Source organism: Melozone crissalis, unplaced genomic scaffold (assembly GCF_028551555.1).
Source record: "Melozone crissalis strain CALT ecotype California unplaced genomic scaffold, PUWL_Pcris_2 ptg000017l_1, whole genome shotgun sequence".
Lineage (NCBI taxonomy): Eukaryota > Metazoa > Chordata > Aves > Passeriformes > Passerellidae > Melozone > Melozone crissalis.
In genome coordinates, this window is record NW_026535795.1 from 8,602,281 (window position 1) to 8,628,406 (window position 26,126).

The 26,126-nt window shown below is 46.3% G+C and overlaps 1 protein-coding gene across 1 annotated transcript; it reads left to right on the forward strand.

The window, feature by feature from the left end:
• SLC13A3 (solute carrier family 13 member 3) lies at positions 1-26,126 on the forward strand. Its single transcript, XM_054274587.1, has 13 exons — positions 1-111; positions 9,194-9,459; positions 9,768-9,931; positions 14,406-14,472; positions 15,193-15,378; positions 16,213-16,338; positions 18,740-18,835; positions 20,512-20,616; positions 21,601-21,698; positions 22,907-23,019; positions 23,295-23,456; positions 23,781-23,918; positions 24,506-26,126. Exons 1-13 carry the CDS (start codon positions 1-3, stop codon positions 24,689-24,691), a joined length of 1,818 nt encoding a protein of 605 aa, XP_054130562.1. The 3' UTR covers positions 24,692-26,126.

Sequence of the window (26,126 nt, forward strand, 5' to 3'; positions counted from 1 at the left end):
ATGGCGGCGCTGGGGGCGCTGGTGAAGAAGGCGTGGAGCGTGCGGAGGTTCGTGGTGCTGCTGTGCGCGCCGCTGGCGCTGGTGCCCATCCTGCTCAGCCTCCCCCCTAAGGTACCGCCGGGGCACCCCGGGTGGGCACTGCGGGTTGGGGAGCCCGCTGCGGGACGGGGGGCACGGGCACTGACACAGAGTGCGGGGCACGGAGCGGGGCACGGGCATAGACAGACTGCGGGGCACAGAGTGGGGCACGGGCACAGACAGACTGCGGGGCACTGACACAGACAGACTGCGGGACACGGGCACAGACAGACTGCGGGGCACTGACACAGACAGACTGCGGGACACGGGCACAGACAGACTGCGGGACGCGGAGCGGGAGAACGCACCGGGGATGCTGCACCAGGAGCTCCGGGTGCGAGGAGCGGCGTTCCGCCCTGGGAGGATCGGGGACACGGCCTGGGGGCTCCGTGCCACCGCTTGCCTCATCACCAGCAGAATCCGCCTCTCCAGAGGGTCACCCTGCTGCCTGACCATGGAGCAGAGTGGGCTGCACAGCTCCTCACATTTTTCCAACAACTTAAAGTGCGAATGGATGGGGTGTCCTGCGGTGATGTCGGGCTTGTGGGGAGAAGAAGGGATAGATACCGTGAATTCTGTTTGATGTTTCTTATATAGACATTGGGAGGTGGGAGGATCGTATCCACTCAAGCTCAGTGGCAACGATCAGTGCTTCTTGCTGGTACCCAAGCGCCCTGTAGCTTTTATCAGTAGTGCCCAAATGGCATCTGGGGAAGCTGAGGCAAGACCAGCCTCACCCAGAGCTGGGGTAGAACTGAGTGCTGGGTGCTGGGAGTCTGCCTGGCATCGCTGGCACATCCCCTGAGCCACGGGAGTGGCGGTGGGACAGGGACCCGCGGAGCTGTGCTCAGTTCGTGCTGCAGGACTGCTCCGGAGTGCCCGCCCCGCTGTGGGTGACACTCAGGGGGACTTTGGTGCTGTATCTGAAAAGGCTTTGCGAGTAAGATAAGTGGTGTTTTGTAAAGGTGGAAACTGGTCTCCTCTGAAGGTTTGTGCTTTAGCATGTGATGAGCTGCACATAAAGCAATCTGCGGCAAGGCTTTGGGGGCTGGAGGATTTTTTTGCACGGCTCTTGTGCACCAGGAACCTCTGAGCCTTGGGTGCAAGTCCAGAGGGCAGTGAAGACATTGTGGATGTCTTCACTGCCCTGTGGACTTTTTTTGCACCATTGACTTCAGCGTGAGCCGGATTTCACCCTCATGTTCTGACTCAGATCCATTTGAGAATGACCTAAAATAAGTAATGGTCAGTATGTAGTGAACATAGAATAGTTTAGGAACTGTAAGAACACAAAGCTGGCACTTAGTTCTGCCTGTTCAGTGCTTGTTAGGTGAAACCTTCTCCTTTGAGATACAAAATACACCTGTTAAATTTAAAAATAATATAGATTGACCATTGCTTTATTTAGTGACACTATATATTAAAAGAGACATTTCTTTGAATTGAATGTCACTTTTTTCCTCTGTTTTATATTGTTGGCTGAGCTATGAATGGGACTGTGTTAAATGTCTGCCTCAAGGAGCAGAAAACACATTGCACACAACAGGTACTAAATTCCCTTGCGGATTCATAACTGAAGAGTTACAGTTCTACATTAATTTTCAATAGCTGAACAAACGACTTCCAGTGTATTTAATATCATCCTGTTTGACTTTGGCACTGGGTAAAATTGTGAGATAGGATTAGAGAGGGAGGAGATGCACTGTATGCTAAGTGCAAGTTCATGTCTGGTCTGTGCAGGAGTTACTAGTGAGAAAAAATCACAGATTAGCCCAGTGCTGTGGGAAGGGCCTTGATTTCAGTGTTCTGTGTGCTGGTAGAAGTGTGTAGTGTCACACAGGCTGTACAAGGATTTGGATGTTCAGGAAAGGGATTTCTGTATGTGTACAGAACTAAAAAATGTCTCTGTGGTGTAATGGTGCTGCTCTCTCCTGCTCAGCTCCCAGAGTGAGCTGGTAGCCCACTCTAGGGTGCAGTCCATGGAGGACCTCATGGATAGGGTGATCTGATCAATGCTGTTTTATTGAAGAAAAAAATGATGTTGGGAAAGTGGAAATGTTTGCAGCTGAGCAGGTGGCAAAGCAGGGATATAGCTGTGGTGATGGAAGGAGACCCTGGCAGAGCTTGCTGCTCAGCTTGGGGATCTTTTCTTCATTCTACATGGATTTTAAATCATCACAGATGGTAGCAGTGTCACTGGCTGGTGCCTGTCAAAACCTGGATGCTCACATGAGTATTTCAAGCAAGTCCAAACTGCAGCTTCCCTACGTTCTCCCAAGGTTTGGCATGGGGGGAACCTGTAGCTGCTAACTCCTGTACACAGTTGTATCTGTTCATGTTCAGGGGTCAATGATTCATCCAGGGTTTCAACACTAAACTCTCTCACTTGTTCAACAAGAAAAGAAACTTGCTGTTGCATCAACAGGGGATTAAGTTCTGACGTCTGGAGCTCGCCTGACCCCTGTCTGCAGCCCGAGCCACGAGGGGCTGTGGGAGGGGAAGGAGCAGGTTATGCTTTTAACCACACTGTGAGAGCAGCAAGGGGCAGGAGCAGGGTCAGCAGGCAGGGGATCAGGGGTGGCAGAGTGTGGAAGTTGTCCTGGCACGTGATGGTAAGGGCTGTGTGCCCTCACTGCACCGCCTGGTCAGGCGTCTGTCTGTCCTGCCACGGGACTGCAGGACAGCCTGGCCTCTCCTGGGCAGGCAGCTCGTGAGAGCTGCTGCAGGTGGCCAGCGAGAACTCGACTGACTGGGCTGTGCTGGAGTCACTGGGAGCCTGTCCCAGGCAGGGAGGGCACGCAGGGACAGCAGGCTGGGGCAGGAGGAGCCCTGTGTGATGTGCAGTCACTGGAACAGCCAGGATGCTGCCGAGTCCTGTGCATCTGGAACACGGGGCTGTTGGACAAGCTGGAGAGAGCCCTGTGCTCCTGCTGGGGTGGTGGAATGCTGCCTGGCAGGGTGCAACAGGAACTGGTAGGAGAGGAGAGGCAGTGAGGCTCAGCCTCTGCTGGGCTCAGGATGAGCCTTCCCTTGTGAGAATGTGTCTAACATTTCCTCTCTGTCGATGTTAAAAATTTGTTCTCACGTCATGTCACCATTTACTCCCTGCTAGGATGATCTGCAATTTAATCACCCAAAGGATTTCTACCATAAAATGCCACCTTACCTTTGGTTTCAAGGACAGCATTTCACTTGGATCTGGAGACCAAGACCTCATGCCTTAAAGCTGATAGAACACACCAGGCTGTGGCACCTTGGATTAGTTTCTCCTTTCTGAGTGATACCCTGTGATGTGGGTGCAGTGGGTTTTCCCTACACTTAAGTGGCATCCCTCTGGAAACACAAAAGAGACAAATCATCCATCAGGGCTGCTCTTGCTCACTGGTGATGGACTCCAGCATCCACATCTTCAAGCTGTGATTAGAGCTCTTGCCAGCTGTCACTCTGCAGTGGTTTTTCTCCAGATCCTTATGTGAGTCCCTTCACAGAGGAATGGTGACAGAGCTGCCACTGCTGCTGTTATGTTAATTGCCCTTGTTTTTAATTGATGGCCTGTGTAGGTGGTGGTTGTGTAGAGGGAGGCTGGTGTAAATGGTTTTATCTACAGCCTCCTTTCTGCTGAATAGAAAAATGAAATTTCTGCTTTGTGGGTGTTTGCTGAGACCTCAGGGTGTGCAGCCCAAGCTGTGTGTGGAACAGTGCTTTGTGTCCACCACATCAGGCAGCAGAAGGAAATGCTCTGTGTATAGCCAGTTGTCTGCACAGGGCTCTGTGTGTCACCTCCTGCTCTGGTCGCTGCTGAAATGGCTGAATATTTGTCTCGTGAGTGGAAGTGCCTGTGACCCCCCTGCTCGGAGGGCTGTGAATGATTGCAAAGAGCTGGGGCAGGGCAGGAGGGGCTGGAGGAACTGTTCTGCTGGAAGGGGCATGGGGGCACTTTTAATGAGCTGTGCAAAGAGCTTGTTCCAACAGCTTCTAATGAACTCAATGTCTACAGCCTCTTGGCTTGGTAACAGCTGAGGCAGCCAAATCTGCTAAAAGGAGCTCTGGGCAGGCAAATAGGGCCCAGTGCCTTCAGAAAACTGACTTGACTTCCTCAGTGGCCATGGAGCAATTTAAAATTAACTTGGACGTGATGGGTTCTCCTGGTTAGTACCAGGAGACTTTAAGATCTTCCAGAAGAAAAATGACACTGCTTGCACTGGAGAGCAAAGGGCATGAAGGGTGTCTTTGTGGGCAGAGGGGGGATGCAAATGTAGACAAAGGGGATGGGAGTGGGCTGTCCTGCATGCTGGAGGAACTGGATCCTGGCTGGAGAGCAGAGCAGGAGCATGGACAGGCAGGGAACAGTCCAGAGAGCAGCCTGGCAGGAGAAATAAGTGATTGTAGCCTGGTTTTACATTTCATACACAAAGTCCATCTCTGCAGTGTTTGTGTGTGGTGGTTTGGGAAGGCCAGTTTCACAGAACTAGAAGCAATGGTCAGTTAAAAGATGAGAGCAAGGACTTGAGTGGGGAAAGAGGGGGATAACTGAAGGTACAGTGACAACATTTTACCACATCCTCTGTGAGCTTCAGCCCAGAGAGAGGGCCTGGCAAAGAGCAAGCTGGCACTGGGAGAGTGTGAAAGCAGCAACACTTGGGTTGGGGAAAATGGAAGTCTTTAGTCTTTATTGGCAGGAGTTAGTATTAATTGGAAAACACAACTGCATATAAAACATATCTACCTGATTCCTGCCTGTGTCTGCAATGGTTGACTCAGTGATTGTCAAGGTCTTTTCCAAACTAATTGTTTCTGTGGTTCTATGAAAAGAGATATGGAAGAAATCCCTGGACAGGATGTTGAGGGTGATGAACACAAATGTTGTCATCTGTTGCCAGAGGGACAATGCAGAAAAAGCCACATTCAGTGAAGCATTTTTGTTGTATGCTGAGCAAAGTTCTGATAGTGCAGTCCTACAGCATAAGAAACTGACTGATAATTTTTTTGCTGTGACAGTAATTAAATGGAAATTTAAAATTTCATACATCTAACCCTGGCTGCTTTAAAATCTATAAGTTCAGACAGCTTCCATACAATAATTTTTCAGGAGCCTGAAGAGTTTATCGTGTACCAATAAAGTGGGTGCATTTCTACAAGCACCAGTACAGATGGAGATCACTGGGGATGCTGACCACATGCCAGGCTGATCTGTAGCCTCTCTTGGGAAGTATTTAAAATAAAAAAAAAGGTAGGAGATCATAATATGTAATTAGCTCAACACAGCCACAGGACTGCCTACCCACAGCCAAGGTAGTAAATGTGGTATTTGTGTGTATGGGATGTGTGAAAGTTATAACAGCAGTGGAGAGTCTACCAGGCTGCTGTTTGATGAGTTGGTGACTTTTTGCCACACACTCAATTTGCCCCCTTTATCTGAGCTTCAGCTGTCTCATTTTAAAACAGATTTTTTTTTTGCCAACTACAAAATACCTCATGGAGTTTAAATAAAAATGTTTAAGCTTTATGTTATTTTAGCAGAGGAAAATAGATTCCCTGAAGCTCTTGCAGCTTTGTGGCCTGTGTTACTGGCCCCTTTCTAGCCACTCTGCAAATAGCCAGCAGGAGCAAAAGGACTGCACTGGCAGGGGGGCTGGTAAACAGGGCTTGGGCTGAGTCCAGATTACATAATGCTTGCAGGAGCTGGGTTAGTGGAAATCAGATTCCCAGCTCCATCCTGCTGGAGAACAGGCCCTGGGCACAGTGGGGCTGGTGGCACAGTGACAGCTGTGCCATGAGAGCACTCAGAGCTTGTTTTCTGCTCCAGGTGATTCTGTATATCACAGGTAGGATGTTTCTTTGTGATAGCAGAGGGATAAAGGGGCTTGAAAAGCTCCAAACCAGCCAAAATCTCTCTTGGTGCTGCTATCAAGGTCCTGGAGGAGCCCTGTCTGCCCCTCTTTTACCTGGTTAGAGGTTGGGGGAAGCCTGTGTGGCTGATGGGGCTGTGATGACCATGCAGCATTCAGGGGGTGATGGAGAAAACCCAGAATTTGGCAGTGCCAAGGCAGGGCTGCTTTGAGCACTGAATCTACCTCGTGGGGAAGCTGTGGGCACTGGGTCTGGTGGGGAACAAGGTCCAGCTGCAGGTCCTGGTGTCCCTCTCAGGCTGTGCCTGGGCGAGCCAGCTCGCCTCCCCTGACCCACATTCCCTGCCAGAGCCTCCTTTCCCTGGGGCGCCTGATCTGCCCTGCCCTGAGACTGCAGGACACAGCCTCGTGCCTTGGCCTCCTCTGCCACAGCCCAGCAGGTCCCCAGGGTGGAAAATCCCCAGTGCTGGAGTGTGGCAAAGACAGCATCTGTGTCTGGAGGGGCAGAGGTCGATCCCAAGGCTCTTGAGCAACAGGAAGAAGAGCTGCTGCAGTCCAGAGCCACAAGTGCTTTCCTGGAAATCATTAAATGGCTGTAAAATTAACCTGATCACAAGATCCATTTTACAGTTCATATGTGCCACCATGAACTTTGATAGAATTCTGTTGAAAAATGTAAATACAAAGCTATAGGAAGATTCAAGAAGTAGGAGTCCTGACAAGGCTGCAGCCAAGGGATGGAAGGATGAAGATCATGTGGAGGTGATGGTGCCACATAGAGCAGCGAGTTCAGCCCAGCCTGTCCAGGACCATTCTCATGACATTTGTTAGCATTTATTGCTTGTGTACTAACCAAACATACCAAACACTGGGGACATCAATTAATTAACATTTGCAAAATATCTTGAAATCAAAAAGCTTTCAATTTCATATAGAGTTTGGTTCAATTTTATTGATGGCTTTTTTTTTTTCATTCTGGGGAGCGCTTGGTTGAAATTGAAGTTATTGTGGATTGGTCTTGTTCCTGTTTTGTTCAATGGTGGTTCTATCTTAAAAACCAATATAGCTGCTATTTGTCCTCTTTTAGGGTAGAATAAATTGGATAAACAACACTACTGTTTTTTTCAAGTGGTTTCCTGTTGATCCATATAGGTTTCAAAAATTCAGGGAAGCCTTTCATATAGCAGTTCCTTGTGCCCTGTTTCGTTTTTACCCCTTGGCTTTTGATCTTGCAGTGAAGACGAGTTATTAGATTGATGCTGTGTCTCATTGCAGTGTTTTCCAGAACATTTTCCATACACTGGAGAATAAATATCCATTACTTATAATTAGTTTTCTAAATTGTACATCATCTATTTTGTAAAGTCAATTAAAGCTATCACTGATATACTCTTGTATCATTGTTAAATATTTTCAGTTGCTCTACTCCAGTAAGGGCTAAAGTGTCTTTATTTTGAAGCTGACTTTGGTGCAACTTTCCTTGTGGGAAACTGAAGAATATTTTGCCAGTGAGAGAAAAAAATTATCCATATGGCCTTTGGAAATCAAATGGAAGAGAGCTTAATGAGAGCAAAGCTATTTATTTGGCATATAAAAAGAACCATAGTAAAGAGGAATTATCAGTTGGCACAGGAATTGAATCACTAATCTAGTGGCAAACACTTGAAAACATGATTCTTTATTTTTGTGAAGTTTAGCACTGCCAGGTTTACTGCTCTGGTCCTGCTGGTTTGGGGGAAATGAAGAGCAGGAAGCCCATGAGAGCTGCCAGAGCTGGGCTGAGCCTGAGGGTTTTGCTTCACACACTCTCATATGTCATTTTACTGGCATCTAAAATTAGGTCTGAAAGTGATCTTGAAATCCAGATCTTGGACACTTCATATGAGGCACTGACACTGCTACAATTAACGTATAAAAAAAAATCAGTTACGCTCAATTCTGCTGTGCTCATGTTTCTACATTCACTGGGGCCTTGCTAGCAGGACCCCTTGTCAATGCAAATCCTGGGTGCTAAAATAAAATCAGAAATTCTATCATTTTGTCCACCTTTCAAGCCCTCACTTGCAGATGTACATAAATGAACATAAATCCATGTTGGTTTTGACCTCCTTCAGTTGAGGCCTGCAGCAAATTGTTCGTAGGTGAACAGGCATGTGTTGGCTGTGCTGTACCTGCTCTGGTGCCTGGCTGAACCTTCAAATGATGGGGCTGGGACCACATTATCCCCAAAATGGAGCTCCCCACAGTCCCCAGACCATGCTGTTCCCAACCTTGGCAGGGAGCAGAGCCATCATCTCCCCTCAGAAACCCAGAGGAGGAAGGTCCCAGCAGAGGCACAGAGGTGCCTTTGAGTAGCAATTCAACCTGCACAACAAGCTGGAAAAGTGATAAAATAAATAGCTCTGTGGCTTCCAAGTGATGCTCAGCAGTTATTTATAGTGCAGTGGGCACTCTGCCTGTGCTTGCTGACAATGTCCCTGTTGAGGCCTGCTGTGACCCAGCTCAGCTCTGCCCTGGGCTCTCCCGTCTTGGGCTCGGGGCCGCTCTCCCGACTTCCTCCCATTGCTCATTGTTTTGGCTGTGGCTGTGGTGACAAATGGCTTTGGTCTAGTTTGTGCCTCCTGGGTGGATGGGTGAATTCATGCTGTAGTGTGGGGGCCCTGGGTTTCTGCCAGCCTTGGCCAAGGCTGGGGTGATGCCTGCAGGAAGTGCTGTGACACCGGGGTGCTTGATTTACTGATTTCCATAGGGACTGGGATCCCTTCCCATGGAATGGGCTCTCATAAATCTCTTGGGAGACTCTGATCCAAGAAAAGAAGCCTTTCTGAGGGCTGCCTATTGCAAATGTGGGGGACATACATCTCCCAAGGCTGTTTTTGCATAGCTGTGCAGAGCACGGTCTGCGGAAGTTGGAGGGAAAGCACAAACATTAAATGGGTCACACACCTGAGCATGTCAGCAGCAATGCCAGCCCTAATTCAACACTGTGGGGCAGTTCCTGCTCTCCAAAGATTCCTTGATTGATGCCTGCAAGCACGTGGGAAGATCAGGCAACCAAGGAGGATTTTGGTTTTGCTGTGGTCTCCGATCAGTGCTGAACCCCTTACACAATGCAGGGGGGAAGATGTTGTACTTGATGGAAATTATTTAGGAGAAGTACTGTATCCTTAAGGGAGTAACTGGAGCATTTTGCTTCTCTAAGTGTCTCCAAGTGACAAGATGTCTCTGTAATGGCACATCTCACTTTTCCTCTCCTCCTTTTGCAGGAAGGAAGATGCCTCTATGTGATCCTGCTGATGGCCCTGTACTGGTGCACTGAGGCCCTGCCCTTGGCTGTGACAGCCCTGCTGCCCATCGTCCTCTTTCCCTTCCTGGGGATCCTCCCATCTAACAAAGTTTGCCCACAATACTTTTTAGACACCAATTTCCTGTTCCTCAGTGGTTTAATCATGGCCTCAGCCATCGAGGAGTGGAATTTACACCGCAGGATTGCCCTCCGGGTGCTCATGCTGGTGGGAGTCCAGCCAGCCAGGTGACTATGGGGGCTCTGCCTGGGGGATGTGAGCTGCAGGGGCTTGGGAAGAGGCTCTGCTGTGCTGCTCCAATAGTGGGGGCTGTCCACACTCCCTTTTCTCCATTTGTTCAGCTGTTTGCCCCAGGGCCAGTGCAGCAGATAATTTGGTTCAGCCCCATGCTTGTGCTCCATCCAGATTCAGGAGAGTCACAGAAATCCTTTTTGGTATTGGTTTTGTTATCTCTGCACATGAGCTTTTCCTCCCAATGTGTCAGAGAACTTGCCAAACTGAAGAAATTCAGCTTTTCCTTTTTTCTCTCTTTCAGACTAATCTTAGGGATGATGTTGACAACGTCTTTCCTGTCCATGTGGTTAAGTAACACTGCCTCCACTGCTATGATGCTTCCAATTGCAAATGCAATTTTAAAAAGCCTCTTTGGGGAGAAAGACACATCTAAGGATATGAACAGGGAAAATGAAGAAAACCAAGGTAATTGAGACAGGGCAGTAGTATAAGCCAGCTGAGGTCTGCCCTGCTGCCCTCAAATCTGCCCCATTTTATTGACTTCACTGGCACAAATGCCATGTTCATTAGCTTGCAGCTCAATCTCAGGGCTGGTCCCACTTTACTGCACACTTTATTCCCATGGTGGAAGAATATTGGCAGAAAGAATTCCATTTTATCTGCCCTTTCCTCATGCCATGCAATGCTTATGAGTGGCCTGGAAAACCAAAAAGGTGATGCCCAGCCAACCTGCTCCATAAAGCTGCAGCTGGCACAGGTTAAAGTCCAGATCTGTGGCACAGTGGTGGTGGGTTTGTAGGGGTGCTGTGGGGATGGCTGGAGCCAGGGAGGACTGTAGATAGGGCAGGTGATGAGTGGGGTCCCTCCCTGTAGCACACAGAGCTGTTGGTTGTGCACTTGGGACAGCTGTGTTCTCTTGTTTTCCTGCTTGTTCACCCATGGAACTGGAGCCTGAGCTGGAGGAGAAAGCAAGGACTCAGGGGAAGGCTGGCAGGTTAAATATCTGTCTGTAAAGTGCTTTGTGATTTTTCCCATCTCCATGTTGCTGTTTGGTGTTGTTGCTGTGCAGGTTGAGGATAGGTCAGGGGTATGTGGCCAGGTAAGGCCTTTCTGCAGCCCTTTCTTCACAAGCCATTCACCAGAACTTTGGGCTTCTGGCAGACAGTGATGAGAAACAGCAAACCAGAAATGACATCCTGACATCCCCTTTGCAGCTATTGCTGGTAGCTGGAGCAGTAGTCACAGCTTCTTCTTCTGCTTCTTCTGCTTCTTCTCGCACTAATTAGTAATTCATCTGCGTATGTGATTTAGAAGCAATGGCTTCTTAGTTCCTGCTGAGTCCTAAGGCAGATAAAGGAGTCCCCAGAAGAAAGCTCAAACATGTGCACATCTAATAAAGATATGTTAATCATTCATCACTGATGTTAAGCAATTATGAGATATTTGCACTCCAGGTTGCTTTATCATTTTTGCTTTATGAGTTTTTGACTATTCGCATCTATTAAAATCAACATCACTGATTTCCTTTCTATAATTTCCTGTTCTGTGTTTTGTCAGTCTGCTTTGAACATTTTGTCCCCAGCCTCTGAATCTGACTGTGTAGTTGTGGCTGTAAGTACAGTAGAGTTTGGGAACACATGAAAGGAAGATTCCCTACCTTGTCCTAGACACTGTTAAGAACAGAATTGCCATCCTTGACTCACACTTGCAGTGGTAAGAGAAACCAGAAAAGGCAAAGGAAGGGCATGCAGGTAGAAGAATTAATAAAGTGATGCTTTCCAAATAGCATGTGATGGTGTGATTATGTTTGTGGTTTTTTGTGTGGTTTTTTTTGAGATAAAGGCTTTCAAAAGTTATTTATGATACAAGCAAAGGAGGAATCACCTGTAAAATGTTCATTTTGTACATCAAAATCTGTATTTTTATGTAGACTTTTTATTTGAACTTTAGTGTCCCAAGTTAGACTCACTCTTTTCTGTAATCTTTCTGAATGGTTGAGCAAAGCTGAGTTCCTTGAAGGAAGCCCTAAACCTAAAGTCAGTCAAAAGTGATGAATCTGATGTTACACTTAGGAGTGGAAATGTGCAGATGAGAAAAAGGTATACTCATTTCACAGTTTATTAAATGTTTATAATTTCTCTGAATTGTGATCTGTGCTCCAAAAAAGGACAGATTCATTTGTGAAGGAAGCTGTATGTGCAAGAAAACTTGTACAATGGCAGGTGATAAAATCCATTTGCCAATTGACTTGGTTTCATAACACTGTGGCAGAGTCCATGAGGCAAAAAGAATATTTGGGTAGTTAAAAATAACAATTTAAAATATAATAAAGAAGATGTAAAATTTCAAAGCATTTGACTCACAGCAAAAAAATCTCAACAAGTCTTGAAACCAGTTTTGTGTAGGACTTTGCTTACACACATGGAGCCTGAAATTAAGTGATCTCTGATCAATTGGTGACACTTTTTTCCTGATGAGAGAATCTCAAGATTTTGGTCACTTATGTCCGTGCTCAACCATGTGTGCAGCATGTTACAGATCAGCAAATATTTACATTCTTGTGTCATTGAACAAATCATTGCACTCAGTTTCAGCTGTCATTTTCACACTCTTGGCCTCTGATGCAGGAGAGCAGGCAGTGAGGTTGGGTGGCTGAAGTCCCACCTGGTTCTGGTGGATCAAAGCAGGGTTATAAATTTAACACCAACAGACATTTTTCAGCTTCTAGAACTTTCTTTTTGGAGGTGAGCCCTGCAGTTCTGCTGACATCTCCAGCAACAGGTGTGTGACAAGCTGGAAGCTGCTGTTCCTGTGAACCTGACCCCTCTCTGCTTCTGCCCCCTAACCCCTCATTGGCAATATTTCATTTCTCTGAGCAGCTTAAACATCTCCAGGGAAAAATCACAAGAAAATATCTCCATTCTTTTTTCCTTCACAGAGAATATTCTGCAAATTCAAGATAAACTGCATTCAGTGCTTGAGGTGTAAATGAGTAACAGACCTGGGAATTTTGTTTCCAGAGGTGTAATTGGGAAATGTGCATTTTTGGACAGTGCTGCCTGGTTTGACTGCCTAATGCCAGGCAGTGCTGGCAGGGTGCGGCCACAGCACTGCTGCCTCTATCTCTCAGTGGAAATAGTCCTTTTCGGGTCTTTTCAACCTTTTAGAAACAGCAAAAAATGTAATTAAAGCAAAAATTATCTAGGAAAAGCATTTCTGCCTCTAAGGTATATGAGATATTTTGGTGAACTGGCCACAGAATGCTCACACAGCTCTGTGAGAGGTGTGCACAGCTGGGTCCAAACTCTGTTATCTTTGGCCTTTTCTGACTTATGGACCTGTAATAATTTTCAATTCCTACTTTATAAATTTCATAGGAAAATCTCTGCAGTCTGCCTGGCTTTCCTTTGCATGGTTACCTTTGCAATCCTTCCTTGAAAAATCACTCACAGATAGTCCTCAGATGGGCTGGTAGTCTGAGCTAAGCAGGGGGAAAAAAAATTAAAATGTTGAAGTAGAATAAATGTTTTTGCAGAGCCAGGACTGGGATTCAGTGGGACAGAAGTGTAAGAGCCTTTGGGCTAAATCCATTGAGGGACCAACAGTCAACCATGGGTTAATGTTCATCCTTCTAATTACATCCCTTCATCATGACAAGGTTGGGGTGAAAGCTCAGCATGTGTGTGTGTCCAAGCCAATTACCTCCAATTCAGTAAATTAGCCATGTGTAAAACATGACATTGCAGAAATCCTTGGTTCACTGAGCTGGAACGAGCACAGTGTCTTGGTGCACATGTGAGTGAGTCCAGAGACTTTGACCACTGCCTTCCCTCCATGCTTTTGATCTCTAGGTCACATTGGGTGGAAGGGGATTGGGTTTGGGCTAAGAAGGGGTGCAGGGAAATTTGGGGATTGCTTGGGTGGCAGTAGCAGGAGTTGGGCTCTGTATGTAGCTGTCTGCAGAGCACAGGGAAGTGCAGCACACAAGCCTCTGCACCCAAAACCACGCAGAGAGGACAAAGAAAGGCAGCAGAGCCAGCAGGGGTGGGGAAGGGCCACGTGGGCTGAAGGGGGATAAAACTCACAAGTGCTGCAGTCCTGTGAGGAGCATGGAAAATGAGGTTTGTAGCACATCTCCCAACCTCAGGAGGCCAAGCCATGGCCACAAATGCCACGAGCCTTAATGTCAGGTCTGGTAACAGAGAGTGATTGTATTGCATTTCTATTTTTTGATTTCTGAGTTCACCCATGGGTTGGTGTGGTCAAGGGGTGTGCAGCTCCCAGAGTACTGGGACTGGCTGCTCAGTCTGCAGGCTCTGGCATTTGTGGAGAGGATGATGGGTTTGGAATGGTCCTTGCTGTCAGGGTGGCTTTGGAGGAGCTGGTACAAAACCTAATCCCCAAATATTTCTCACTCTTGTCTTTAAAGAAGGAATCGCAGCATTATGGTGGCTGCACTAGATGTCTGCAGGGTGTAAAATTCTCACCCTATGGGAATGAAGCTCAGTGACAGGAAATGCTCCTGCTGTGCCTTGGGGAACCTGCCTAACAGATACAACAAAGCCCAACAGTGTTCCTTCCTAAGAATGATTGAAGTTAATCCTCCCCCAAGAAAACCCACCCCAAACCCTTGACTTCGTAAGGGATACCCTCGAAGTCTGGGCTGTGTTAGAAGATCCCAAAGGCCAACCTTCTGTGGCAGAAGCTGTGAAGGGACGAAGTGCCTGGGTGTTGGAGGAGAAGCTGGGTGCTGTGGTGGGGCTGGAGCAGTGGCAGGAGGAGGAGGAGGGCTCCTTCCTCCCTGCCAGGTGTGAGCTCACCCTTCATTTGCACAGCCCCTCCTCTAACATGGTAGCTGTTTCCTCTGTCCCTCTGTTGGTTCAAGGAGAATTTTCTAGATGCTTTGAACTGTTTTAAAGTCCTCATCTTTCTTTTTCAGCATCTTTACAGCAGAATAAACTTTACACTGTACCAACTGAGATGCAGTTTCTGGCAAGTACTGAGGAGTAAGTTAACTATAAAGTTTGTATTAGACTTGAGAAAGAACTATCCCCTGAGCTAGACCAAGTGTTAGGAATTTGAAATTCAATCACTGCAATGTTTTGATTATACCAAACATCCCGGTCACTGATGATAAATCCCTGCTCTGTGTGTCCAGCATCCCTCTGCATGTCCAAATCATTACAGAGAATTTTTTCAGCCACTCCGAAATCACAGTCAGAGGTGTCTCCTGCTGGGGATTTGTGCTTGGTTTTCTCAGGAGCATCAAATGTGTGAAGCCAATGATGTAAAACCCCCCAGGATTTACACACTGGTGATGGTCCTGCTTTGATAACAAGGACGGGGAGGAAACATCTTTTCAGGAATATAGGACCAGATGTTTCTTCCCTCAAATCTATCAAATTTTAGTTCTTTTTCCTTTTGGCTGTCCTGTGGACTTTATGCTCAGTGTTAGAAACTGCTGAGGGGCTGAGCAAGGCACAGGCACCCTCAGCTCCTGTGGATGGGTTTGGGGGTGCTCTGTCCTCTGCAAGGCTGACAGTCCCACCTGGCACTTCACCAAGCAGACCCCTCTGCAGCACTGAGCTGCTAAGGTGTCCTTGAGCACCACACTGGTAGCTCAGATTTCTAAAAACTGGGAACTTTCCTTCTGTCAAGGCTCTGAAGTGGTTGCGCTGTATTTAAACCAGGGCTTTCACCGGATTCTCTTTTGGACTGTTTTAAAGCAAAGATCTGGCGGAGGAAAAGGAGCTCTCCAGTGATGCTCTCTCAGACTTAAAGAAGGAGGAGGAATACAAAACAAACATATGGAAAGGTTTCCTCATCTCAATCCCATATGCAGCCAGCATTGGAGGCACAGCAACACTGACAGGAACTGCACCAAACCTCATCCTTCTGGGCCAGCTGAAGAGGTATGGGAGGCTGTCCTGGGGATCCCTGTGAGTCCTGCAGGACACAGACATGTTCTTCATCCCTGCAGGAAATTCCTTTCTGTGCTAAGTGCTGGTTTGGAAAATTCATGCCCTTCCGGAGTGTTTTGGGAAATGAAAGCAGGGAGGGCACCAGCCTTAGATTTAATGAGCAGGATTCCAGCCTAGGCAGGCAGGCTGTCAGCCAGACTGGAGCATGTCTGCTTCACCTCCCTGATGCTTTTAATCCCGTTGAATTTAATGGGACTTGACTCCACACCTACAATTAATCTGGTAACCGTTTTGATGTAGTGCTTTGTGAGCAATTATAGCTGCTGCTGTATGGGAGAAAGAAAAATAATGAACACACCACTTCTTAGTCATAAAATGTTCTTCCTATGTCTAAAGGAGCAGAGATTTACGCCAGCCCAGGTGCCCACAGGTATTTCTTTTGCTGAGTACATATGGCCTGTCCTGGGCACTGCAGCATCCCTGCAAGGTTCATGTCCAGACTGCCCAGCAGTTTCTGTAGCAGATTTAATCCTGGGTGTTCAGGAGGATCTTTGCATGAAGGTATTGTCCAGCTGGAGGGAGATTTCCAGAACTTTCCTTGCCCAGCTGGGCTGGGTGAGATGGGGGTGCCAGGGTGTCCTGGGAGTTGTCCCAACACAACACTCCCACATTTCCTTATGTCGAGATAACTCACAGGGGTAGTTTTTAAACGCACAGGGGCAGGTCTGTGGGATATTGCACTGCTGATTTCAGATGCTTGTTTACCCGTGCATGGAAGGGTTGCTTTCCCATCTTGCATTAACTTGATTTTTCCCGTTTGCTTAGTTATTTTCCAGAATGTGATGTGGTGAACTTTGGTTCTTGGTTTATGTTTGCATTTCCTTTAATGCTGATTTTTCTTCTCATGGGATGGCTATGGATCTCTATCCTGTATGGAGGAATTAACCTGAGGTATGTTGATATTTACTATACATATAAGTAGTCTGGTTATATTAACATTATGAAATATGTTTTCCTCATGCTTTTCATTCTAAATCTACTGATATCACCCAGGATCATCTCCGGGAAAGTGGGGGAATTTACAACTAACTTTAGCAGGCCCATCCCATAAAGTGTCATCTATTTTAAAAAGTTGATATAGAACAGGAAGGTTTTAAAGATATCTCATAGTTACATATACTTTATCCTACTGAAATACATGTAAGAGTATGTATTATATTCATTCATTTAAATGCATAATTTTTAAAGGTAGTTTTACTGCCTGACCTTGGCCTGTGGAGGGTAAATGGCCGATTTTTAATGACAAAAGGAAAAGCAGATTTAGCTTTGAAGACTGTGATAAAATCTTGGTTGCCCATGAAAGAAACAGGATTTCTTCCTGGGGCAAAAACCTGGGTTTGGAGCAGATTACTTCACAACAGGGCTTAATTTTACAACAAGGTGTTAATCTGTAACTGAGAATAACATGTTTTTCCAGTAAATCTTTGCTGGACACATGCAACCCCTCAGTGTGCACAGCCCACAGTGATTGCAGCTCTGCTCTGCTGCTCATGTGGAGCCTTTTTCCCCCTCCACACTCTCACAAGTGATGGTAACAAAGTCAGAGTCTTGCTTCCTCCAGGGACCATACAGAATTCGTGATATTTAGAAAAGCCTTTAATTGTTGTTTTGACTTTAAAATGCAGATGTGGGGAGAGGGGAAAAAGAAGAACAGGTGTCCAAATATTTACATTATCTCAGACATAGGGGGAAAAAAAGATCAATGGGAAAGTTTTAATCCAGAGAATGCCAAGGGCTTGTCCTTGACTTGCTGGTGGGGTTTCTCAGGAGGCTCTGGGTGCTGCTGTGTGGTGCTTGGCCAGCTCACTGCTGAGGGCTGGGCTGCTCTCACCGTGTGCCAGGGCTTGTGCAGAGCTGAGTTCCCGTGTCCCTGGGCATGGCACATGGCACATGGCACATGCCCAGCCTCAGGTGAGGGAAGAGGCCAAAGCCAGGGAGAGGCAGGGCTGCTGTGGAGCTCAGGGACGTGATGCTCTGTGTTTGCTTTGGCTCATCCCCTGAGCTCTATTGGGATAGCTGGGCCAGCACGGATGCCAGAATTCCCCCGTGGTGGAGGGAACACTGCAAAGCTCCTCAAGTACAGCCAGGGCTCCACAGGAACCTTGCTTGGGCTGTAACTGCCTGGGGACGGTGGCTGGAGCTCCCTGTGGGCAGGTCCTGGGTGTCTGCAGCCCAGGGGGACACCTGGGCTTTGCTTGGATCCAAAAGGCATTAAAAGGCTGAGGTGATAGAGAAGGACTATCAGAAACTGGGTCCAACAAAGTGAGCTGTAAAGCTGGGATAGAAATGAGAAAGAGTTGTAAAGCTGGGATAGAAATCAGAAAGAAATGAAGTGGGTTTGGAAATGTCCTGTTTTAAGAGTGGAGGGCTGTGGGGAATGGAGCTGAGATGAGGCTGCTGTTAATACCACCTCCCAAAACTCAAGAAATTAAAGAGCCAGGAACTTGAAATGCACGAGCTTCTGAATGATCAACCATTCATCTCTATAGAACATCAAGCCACTCTTTGAAACAGTAAATGGATGAAGGAAGGGCAGGGACCATGGGGATGGGCAGATGTGTCTGACACAGAAATTTGGGATTGCAGTTTTAATCAAGGTCACAGTGTTAGAAACCAAGTTCAGTGTCATGAGATGTGATGGGAGATGAAGTGCAAGATGTGAATATATAATTTGTATGCACATGCTACAAAGGAGCAAACTGTGAGCAGTCAGTGCAGCCAGGCTAAGAGGCTTAGCCAGGAGCACATTAACATTCCCGGCCACTTAGAAATTCCTCACATTTTTTGTTGATCCCCAGCAGCATCCTGGGATCACCCAGGAAATTACAAGTGACTTGAAAAATGAAGGGACAGATTAATTTTCTGTGTCACCCTATTTGTAGTCATCCTGTCCAAGTAGGTAACTTGCTTGGAAGGAAGACAAGGAAATCCTGCAATGTTGGGACTTTCATTTGGCAATCCCAGCCCATGCTGGAGGAAACAGTTCAGAATATAAATGAGAGTAAACTTCCTCACCTCTGCAGGGACTCCTTTGTATGAATGCAGAGACAAAGGATATATAAAATAAAGATTTATAACCTTTATCTCAGCAGAGATTTTCATTGTTGTTCTTCATAATCTGAAGATAACACAAACTGAGCTGCCAGAGACGTGCAGCTCTTTGAACCTTGAAGAGCAGGTGCTGGAGAGAAGGACACTGAGTCTTGTATAAAAAATGCATTATTTCCTGTGTGTCACTTAGGTCAGAGGCATGTAAAAATGCATGTAAAAATATAATTGTGTTTCTTGGCAGGGGCTGGAAAACAAAAAAGTCAAATATAAGAGTGGATGCAGAAGCCCGAGCCAAGGAGGTGATAAAGGAGGACTACCAGAAACTGGGTCCAACAAAGTGAGTTGTAAAGCTGGGATAGAAATGAGAAAGAAATTAAGTGGGTTTGGAAATATCCTGTTTTAAGAGTGGAGAGCTGTGGGGAATGGAGCTTTTTGAAGAAAATTATATCTATGTTTCTATTCAGTCTGTTTGTAACCTGCTGAACTTTGCTTTTTGCACGCTCCAGCCCCCTCACCTTTGCTAGCATGAATAATTGCAAATTGCAGCTTGCACTCAAATCTTCTGAAGAACAACATTCCTGGTATAGAGGGAATTCATGCTGGGTTGTTTAATTACTCCTTATGATTTTTCTGCTCCAGGAACAAACCCAGTTCTGTGTGACTTAGGTGCTAACCAACACAAGCTGGATTTCAAGGGTTTGTGCATACAGGAGGCATTTGCTGAATCAAATTATGGACATGAATCATATGGATTGTGGATGTACTTAAAGAAATCTTAAAGCTCAGGGAAAATATACAGAAAGAAATCAGATCCATGCCATGGAACAAATTATTTTTCTGAATAATTCCCTCAACTATGCTAGTCAAGTGAGGAAAGTAAAAGCTGGTACAAACTGCAATGATGGGGATTATATTTTTGGAGTAAGGCACCAGCAGAAAGAAACATGAGTTTTAGACTGAGAAATGCCAAGAAAAAGGGGAGGGCAGGAAAAGCTGAAATCCAACCCTGCATATGTCCAACCATCCACTGATATTCTGGGCAGCCAAGACTACTGAAGACTGTTGAAACTGTAGGGTTTTTCCCTAAATGGTGTGTGCTTCCCCATCTGTAAAATAACATTTTCATACTCAGGGCAGTGAATATCCAGTGATGTTTGTGTCATGCTATTGACATTGTAATTATTTCTGTTGTGTGGAACATGGAGTGGTTCTTCAAAGGCAGCTCTCTGTGCCTGCACTGTAAATGAAAGCAATTGGTTTATTTGTTCCATGCAGTTCATTATCGAGCAGCCTGCAAAATGTCTCTGAAAGAATCAAAGTCCCACTTTGAGATCTAGGAGTGGGAAAGTCCATTAAGCTGAGCTCTACCAATTTGATTAGCAACCCCATAACTAAAAATCAGCTGAAGCAGCCTCATCCAAAGGGCTTGTGAGCCCTTGCCTGTGCTCAGAGAGATTTTAAATAGAATTTTAAGGCATCATCTTAAACCTTGGTTAAACCTTAACTCCACTAGATACTTAGTGAATGCTATTGCCTTTTACCCTGCTGTTTGTCATGTGTCTAAGGGACAGTGTTTAGATTTTGACCTTGGAGGAATTTGTTCCTGCTGTCTCATGTATGATTTGAATCTCAATCATCCTTTTGTGCGGCTTGAGCTGCAGTGCCACCATGCCTGGCTGGTGTCCTGGAGGGACATGGTCAGAGGGGTGACCATGAGGAGCTGCTTGGCCCTTCCACACCCAGAGGGTCAGGTCAGCCTCGCATCCCACTGCTGGGACATTCCTGATCCCCATCTTGCCTCTCCTTGACGTCTGCCAATGAGAGACTATTGCTGGCAAACACCAGTATTTGCAAATAGATTTACAGTCTGTCCCAATGTGTCACGGTAGCTGGTTTTAGAAAATCAGCCTCACTTCCCAGCCAAGATGCTGCAGCAGGAGCTGGATACTTGTCCCAGCTTGGATCCACCCCTTTAGCACATCAGCATTTTAACCTCATTTCTTTTCATTTCAGGTTTGCAGAACAGGCAATTTTCTTCTTCTTCTGCATGTTTGCAATCATGCTGTTCTCCAGAGACCCCAAATTCATTCCAGGCTGGGCAAGCTTGTTTGCACCAGGGTAAGACTTTTTATTTTCCTTTCACCCTGCCATTTTGCAGTAACATTTCCAATTCATTGACATTCCTGAGTTTCTGATTGTGTTGCTTAACACATTTATATTACTCAGATTTCCTGGAATAAATTAACTGAGCATCAAGTAGCAGAGCCAAATTTGCATTTTCTGTCTCCTAGAGGAGGTGCATGAAGCTGGTGGAAGTTGTGATGTGTCTGAGGCCACCCCTAGGATTTGATGTTGGGAATGCTGTTTATAGGTATATTTACAGTGAAATACTGAGTTCTTTAGGCAATCCACTGATTGCACCAGTGGTCTGAAGACTGAAGAGAGATGGCAGGAGCTGATTCTGAGTGCTATCCTGTCTGTTTCCCAAGTTTGTGTCCCCTGTGACAACCATACCTTGTGAAGATGAATAGATACAGCAGTTAGGGGATGCTAGAGCTCAGAGGGTGTTGTTATTGCTTAAAAGAAGAGATCTTCATAGTTTGGTGGGTTTTTTCAAATAAAATCCTAATTTGGTAAATGTTTCCTTAATATAGCAAAGTAGTTTGGACCTTTTCCTCATCAGTTAATAACTCCTTAAATGTAACACATGCTTAAGGTTTTTACTGGATGGAGCCTGCCTTTTACCTGACTGAGCATTTTGCAAAGAGCTCATGTAAATAAGATGGTTTGGGCTCTGTCTCTCTTCCTCCCTGCGACAGGCTCAGGAAACTTGTCCTTACAACTCTGCAATCAGAAAACCAAAACATCAGCGTGGGGGGGATTAGACCTTGGTTTTTACTTTTGTAGGGCAGCTTTTCTGGGGAGTTCACAGCCCATGGTAGAAAATTAGCTCGACAGGGAATTAAAAAACAACTCTGAACAACAAGCATTGTTCAAACCTGATGGAAACTTGTAATCTTCTTTGGTAAATCCCTGTTCTCATAAACTTTGTAATTCTACAGGCTTGTGCTTCTTACAAGTGTTTCTGCTGATTTTGGACAGGTTTATCACAGATGCAGTTACAGGAATCACCATTGTGATTATTCTGTTCTTCTTCCCTTCACAAAAACCTTCCCTCAGGTGGTGGTTTGACTTGAAAGGTGAGTAGGAGACCCTCCAGGCAGGGACTGTGTGCTTGCCTGTGTCCTGGCAGGGCAGGCATGGGGCAAGGAGCAGTGCTGTCCCCCCTTGGAGCTGCAGGGTGGAGCAGGGAGGCTTCAAGAGGCCATTTCATCCTAGAGAGGCTTTTTTTAAAAATCTGAAGTACCAGCAGAGGCTTAGCAGTCACTGCCCTGCTGCTGATGGCAGGAATCATCAGCTGCTCATGTTAATGTCAGGGTTAATGCCATGGTGGGATGAAGTGACCTGAAATGGGTGTTCATTTACCCATGGTGTTCATTTACACAGCAGGTCTGATGGTGGAACACAGGTTTGGTGTCTGACTTCCCAAAGGCTCCTGCCTTTCGAGGAGAGCATGGATCTCTGAGAGGGCAGAGCTGGGCTAGCTGCCCATTCTCACACATAGGTGCTCTTCCTCAGTTTCTGGAATAATTTGAATTCCTAAACCTCAAACTCTGCACCAGGTTTTGAAGTCTTGGGTCGTTCCTCTTGAGGAGCAGTGAAATACAAATTTCAATTCATAAGAGGTGATCTGAATGGGGAAAAGTAGATGAAGGCCTTTTGTGGATGATGGAGAATCGCCTGGGGTCTGTGGGAACAAAGTAGCAGCTGCTCTGAGTTATGCACATTTGTTGTGCTGTCCATACACAGGAAGATGTTTAATCAGGCCTCCTGTGGATAAAATATGTGCCCTTTTTCAACAGAAAATTTTAGTCCCATTAGTGAATCCTTCCATACAACAGAGCTCACTTTATCACGTATTAAGAAATGGCTTTTAGGGGAGATGAGCTCTCTGCTGTAAAACTCACTGGCTGTTGAATGACAAATGGAAAATTAATAACATCTTTAATTCAAATGGCAGAAAATTTCCTCCTTCTATGGACCCTCATCTGTTGAAGGCAATGTTTATGTCTGTTACAGAGAGAAAATTAACCCCATATTAAATATTAAATCAAGAAAGCTTCAAAGAAAACTTTATTGTTAGAATGCTATTTTTTAAAATATCTGATACTAAGTTAAATGTTCCTTTAGCTGGCTAACTCAGGACACTCCATATGTGTATTTGATAAGCAACTCATGCTCAGTGAGCTTCAGCACTGCTGTCAGACTCGTGCTGTCATTCAGTCAGGCCGTGACTGATGCTCCTCTTTGGGTGGGTGTTTGACACAGGCCTCTCCTCTTTGTCCAGCACCAAACACAGAGACCCAGCCCTTGCTGACTTGGAGGAAGGCCCAGGAGACAGTGCCCTGGAACATCATCCTGCTGCTTGGAGGAGGCTTTGCCATGGCCAAGGGCTGTGAGGTGAGGCACCATCCTGCCCAGCAGGCTTGGATCACATCAGGGGGTCACTTGGTGTTCCTGTTTAGCTTTGGAAAACTTGCATCAATGGAGTCATCACACTCAAAGGACATATTTGTCAACTCCAAGTGACAACAATGAACAGCAGATATTTAAGGAGGCTACAACTCCTTGCAAGCTTCTTGCTGTGAGACACCCTGAGGACACGTTCTAGGAGGGGACCAGTTCCCTGCAGGGGTGCAGGAGGATGACTCCTGTTTTCTCTCTCCCTTCTGCAGGAGTCTGGCCTGTCTGTGTGGATAGGAGGCCGTCTGCATCCCCTGGAGGGTGTGCCACCTCCCGTGGCCGTCATCCTCATCACGGTTGTCATCGCCTTGTTCACGGAGTTTGCCAGCAACACTGCCACTATCATCATCTTCCTGCCTGTCTTGGCAGAGCTGGTAAGGTCATCCCATGGCAAGAGCAGCTCCTGCTCTGCCCCCTCCTTGCCCTGTCCCTTGGGTCTGTGCTGGGACAGGCACTGGGGAATTTTCCTGCTCCTGGGCTTCAGGCTTTTCAAAACCCTTGGGAGCAACAAGTCCTGTAGCATAACGTGGGCACTGAAGGATAATAACCCTTCAGATTTTGTTGAGAGAGATGTGGTTATTTATTACAGAGTGTGGAATAGGGCTGTGCACAGCACACTGGCTATTTGCATCCTTTGGTTCATCTCTTGGCAGCTCAAATCCCCAAGGTCCAATTTCTGTTCCCTTCTGGTTTTCCAGGCCATTCGTCTGAAAGTGAATCCCCTCTATTTAATGATACCAGGAACTATAGGATGCTCCTATGCATTCATGCTGCCAGTCTCAACACCTCCCAACTCAATTGCCTTTTCCTCTGGACATTTGATGGTCAAGGATATGGTAAGTTCCTTTAGATATATGAAATGATGAAAACAATGAGCCTGAGTGTTTAAAGAAGGGGGTTTTTTCTGTATTGTTAATACTCAATATGTAGTAAAATGAGAAGACAGAAGTCTGATACTGTTCTCAACAGTCTTTGAAGGTACAGGATGGAAGGAGCTTGCATGAAGTTGAAATTTGGAGCCACCATGGCTCCAAATGGTGACAAAAATGGTCTTGAGTGTGGTCAGCATCCCCCAGCCCCTTGTCCTGTTTCTCTAGTGTCAACAGCTCAACTTTCATAGATTTCTGGATGCAGGAAAATTTCCCCAGCTCAGTGAAACAAAGCTTATGAGTAAAATTAGGCTTAGTCCCAGTTCCTGCTCACATTCCTGAGGCTAAACAGATGTTAATGTTTTTGATGGATCAAAGCTTGGTAAGCAGCTGCAGAATGGCCTTTGTGGCTTTAAGCCTGCTTAAAATATTACTAATATTAACAGCAATTAAACCTTCCATTTTTATGATGTTTGCATTCAAATAGCTTCGTGCTTCACATGCTGTAGATGTCCAGTCTAAACTCAACAGCTGTCTTTGTATTTCTTTTGTAGGCCAGAACTGGGTTGCTCATGAATCTTATGGGAGTTCTCCTTCTTAGCCTGGCTATGAACACATGGGCCAAGAGCATCTTCCAGCTGGGGACCTTCCCTGCATGGGCCAACATCCATGCAGAAAATGCCACCTCACTTGTGACAGCTGTAGAAAATGCCACTTTAAGTGCACTAAATAAAATATGAACAAAGCCACCCCTGGGGAAGGACTCACTCACTTAGGACTGGGGCACTGGAATCGTCAGAGTTTGCACAAGAGGAAAAGCCACGTGGCCGCTCACACTGTGTGGGACCTTCTGGTTTAATTTTATTTCTAGAAATTCTGGTCAGTGTCACAACATCCATTGGTTATTTTCTCTGGAGATCTTTCCCCACCTTTTGCAGGTACAAATACGACTCTCCCAGAGTCCTTCTGCCACAGGTGGTTGTTAACTGGACAACCTGTAAGCATGGAGCATCTTTGGGTAGATAGATGCCTGTCCCCCCATGAGAGCTGACGAGCCTTGCTGCTCCAGTTTCTGATACCCTACCTCGTTTTGGAAAGCAGCCCTGGCATCAGGGTGGAGGCAACTGGATTATTGATGTGCAGCCCAACGTGAGTGAGTGTATCAGAATCTGGCAGGGGAGAGGGCGGCGTGGCCGGGTGCTTGTGGCAGGGTGTAGGGCTGGGGTCTCGTTGCCATCTCATGAGTAATTCTCTCATGGAGGATGAGGAGCATTTCCTCAGGTTTGTGTGTGGAGGGATGACTCAGGAGATGTGTGGGTAGGACTCGGTGCATTGCTCCATGCTTTGGAAACTGGAAGGCCACGGTTTGTTTCCAAACATGTTCAATGTTGTGAAAACCTGGGGCAGCGACTGCTGCCTGGTTCTTTGCACGGAGTGCACGGATGGGGGCTTGGGACCAAATTAATTCCTGGCATAACTTTGGACATCAGTGGTGTCTCACTGCGGTAACTGTGGCCAGTCTTAGGCTGTGAGATTGACTCACTCACAAATGACCCGCTGAGTCACAGGTCAGTGGACAAGTTGCATTGGAATATTATTGACGTTTCTTAAAAAATAGGCTTTGATTCTTAACGTCTTTTTAAATCAGATGGCTTGGGTACTTTCAATGAAAGCATTGCAAATTGACTGTGATTTTAATCACCATTTTATCCAATTATTTTTATTTTATTTTCTGTAAGAATATAAAATATTAAACTCAAATCATCAGTCATTGAAATAGATGATTGAATGATAAAGGATCTGATTCTTGTTTTGTGGAAGGTGAGTGACTGGATCTCTGTGCTGGGACCAGTTTCTCTGACAATGTAAACTGGTGGAGCTGACAAGATGAACTGGCCTGAGGTAGGGATCCCGTGCATCCCCCTAATCCTGTGCTGCTGAAAACCCCCAGGGCCAGGTAGGAGGGCTGGCAGGGAGATGTTCACCAGCTGCTGCTGCAGGGGTTACCCTGTGGGGGTCCCCTTGGGGTGATGTGGCAGGTGGGAACTCGAGGGGGATGAACTGAAATCGCCAAAACCAATTGAATGTGGAACTTTGATCCATCAAGTTTTAAAAAAATCCTCAGTGTTCAAACAAAATCCTTAATAATGATTGTGGAAAACTTAAAATAAAGCA

Excerpts from the sequence above, each read along its gene's own strand:
- SLC13A3 (XM_054274587.1), top strand. The coding sequence starts at position 1 with ATGGCGGCGCTGGGGGCGCTGGTGAAGAAGGCGTGGAGCGTGCGGAGG. Across the intron at positions 14,473-15,192 it reads TTTCTGGCAAGTACTGAGGA|CAAAGATCTGGCGGAGGAAA; the intron begins GTAAGTTAACTA and ends ACTGTTTTAAAG. Across the intron at positions 23,020-23,294 it reads CCATGGCCAAGGGCTGTGAG|GAGTCTGGCCTGTCTGTGTG; the intron begins GTGAGGCACCAT and ends TCCCTTCTGCAG.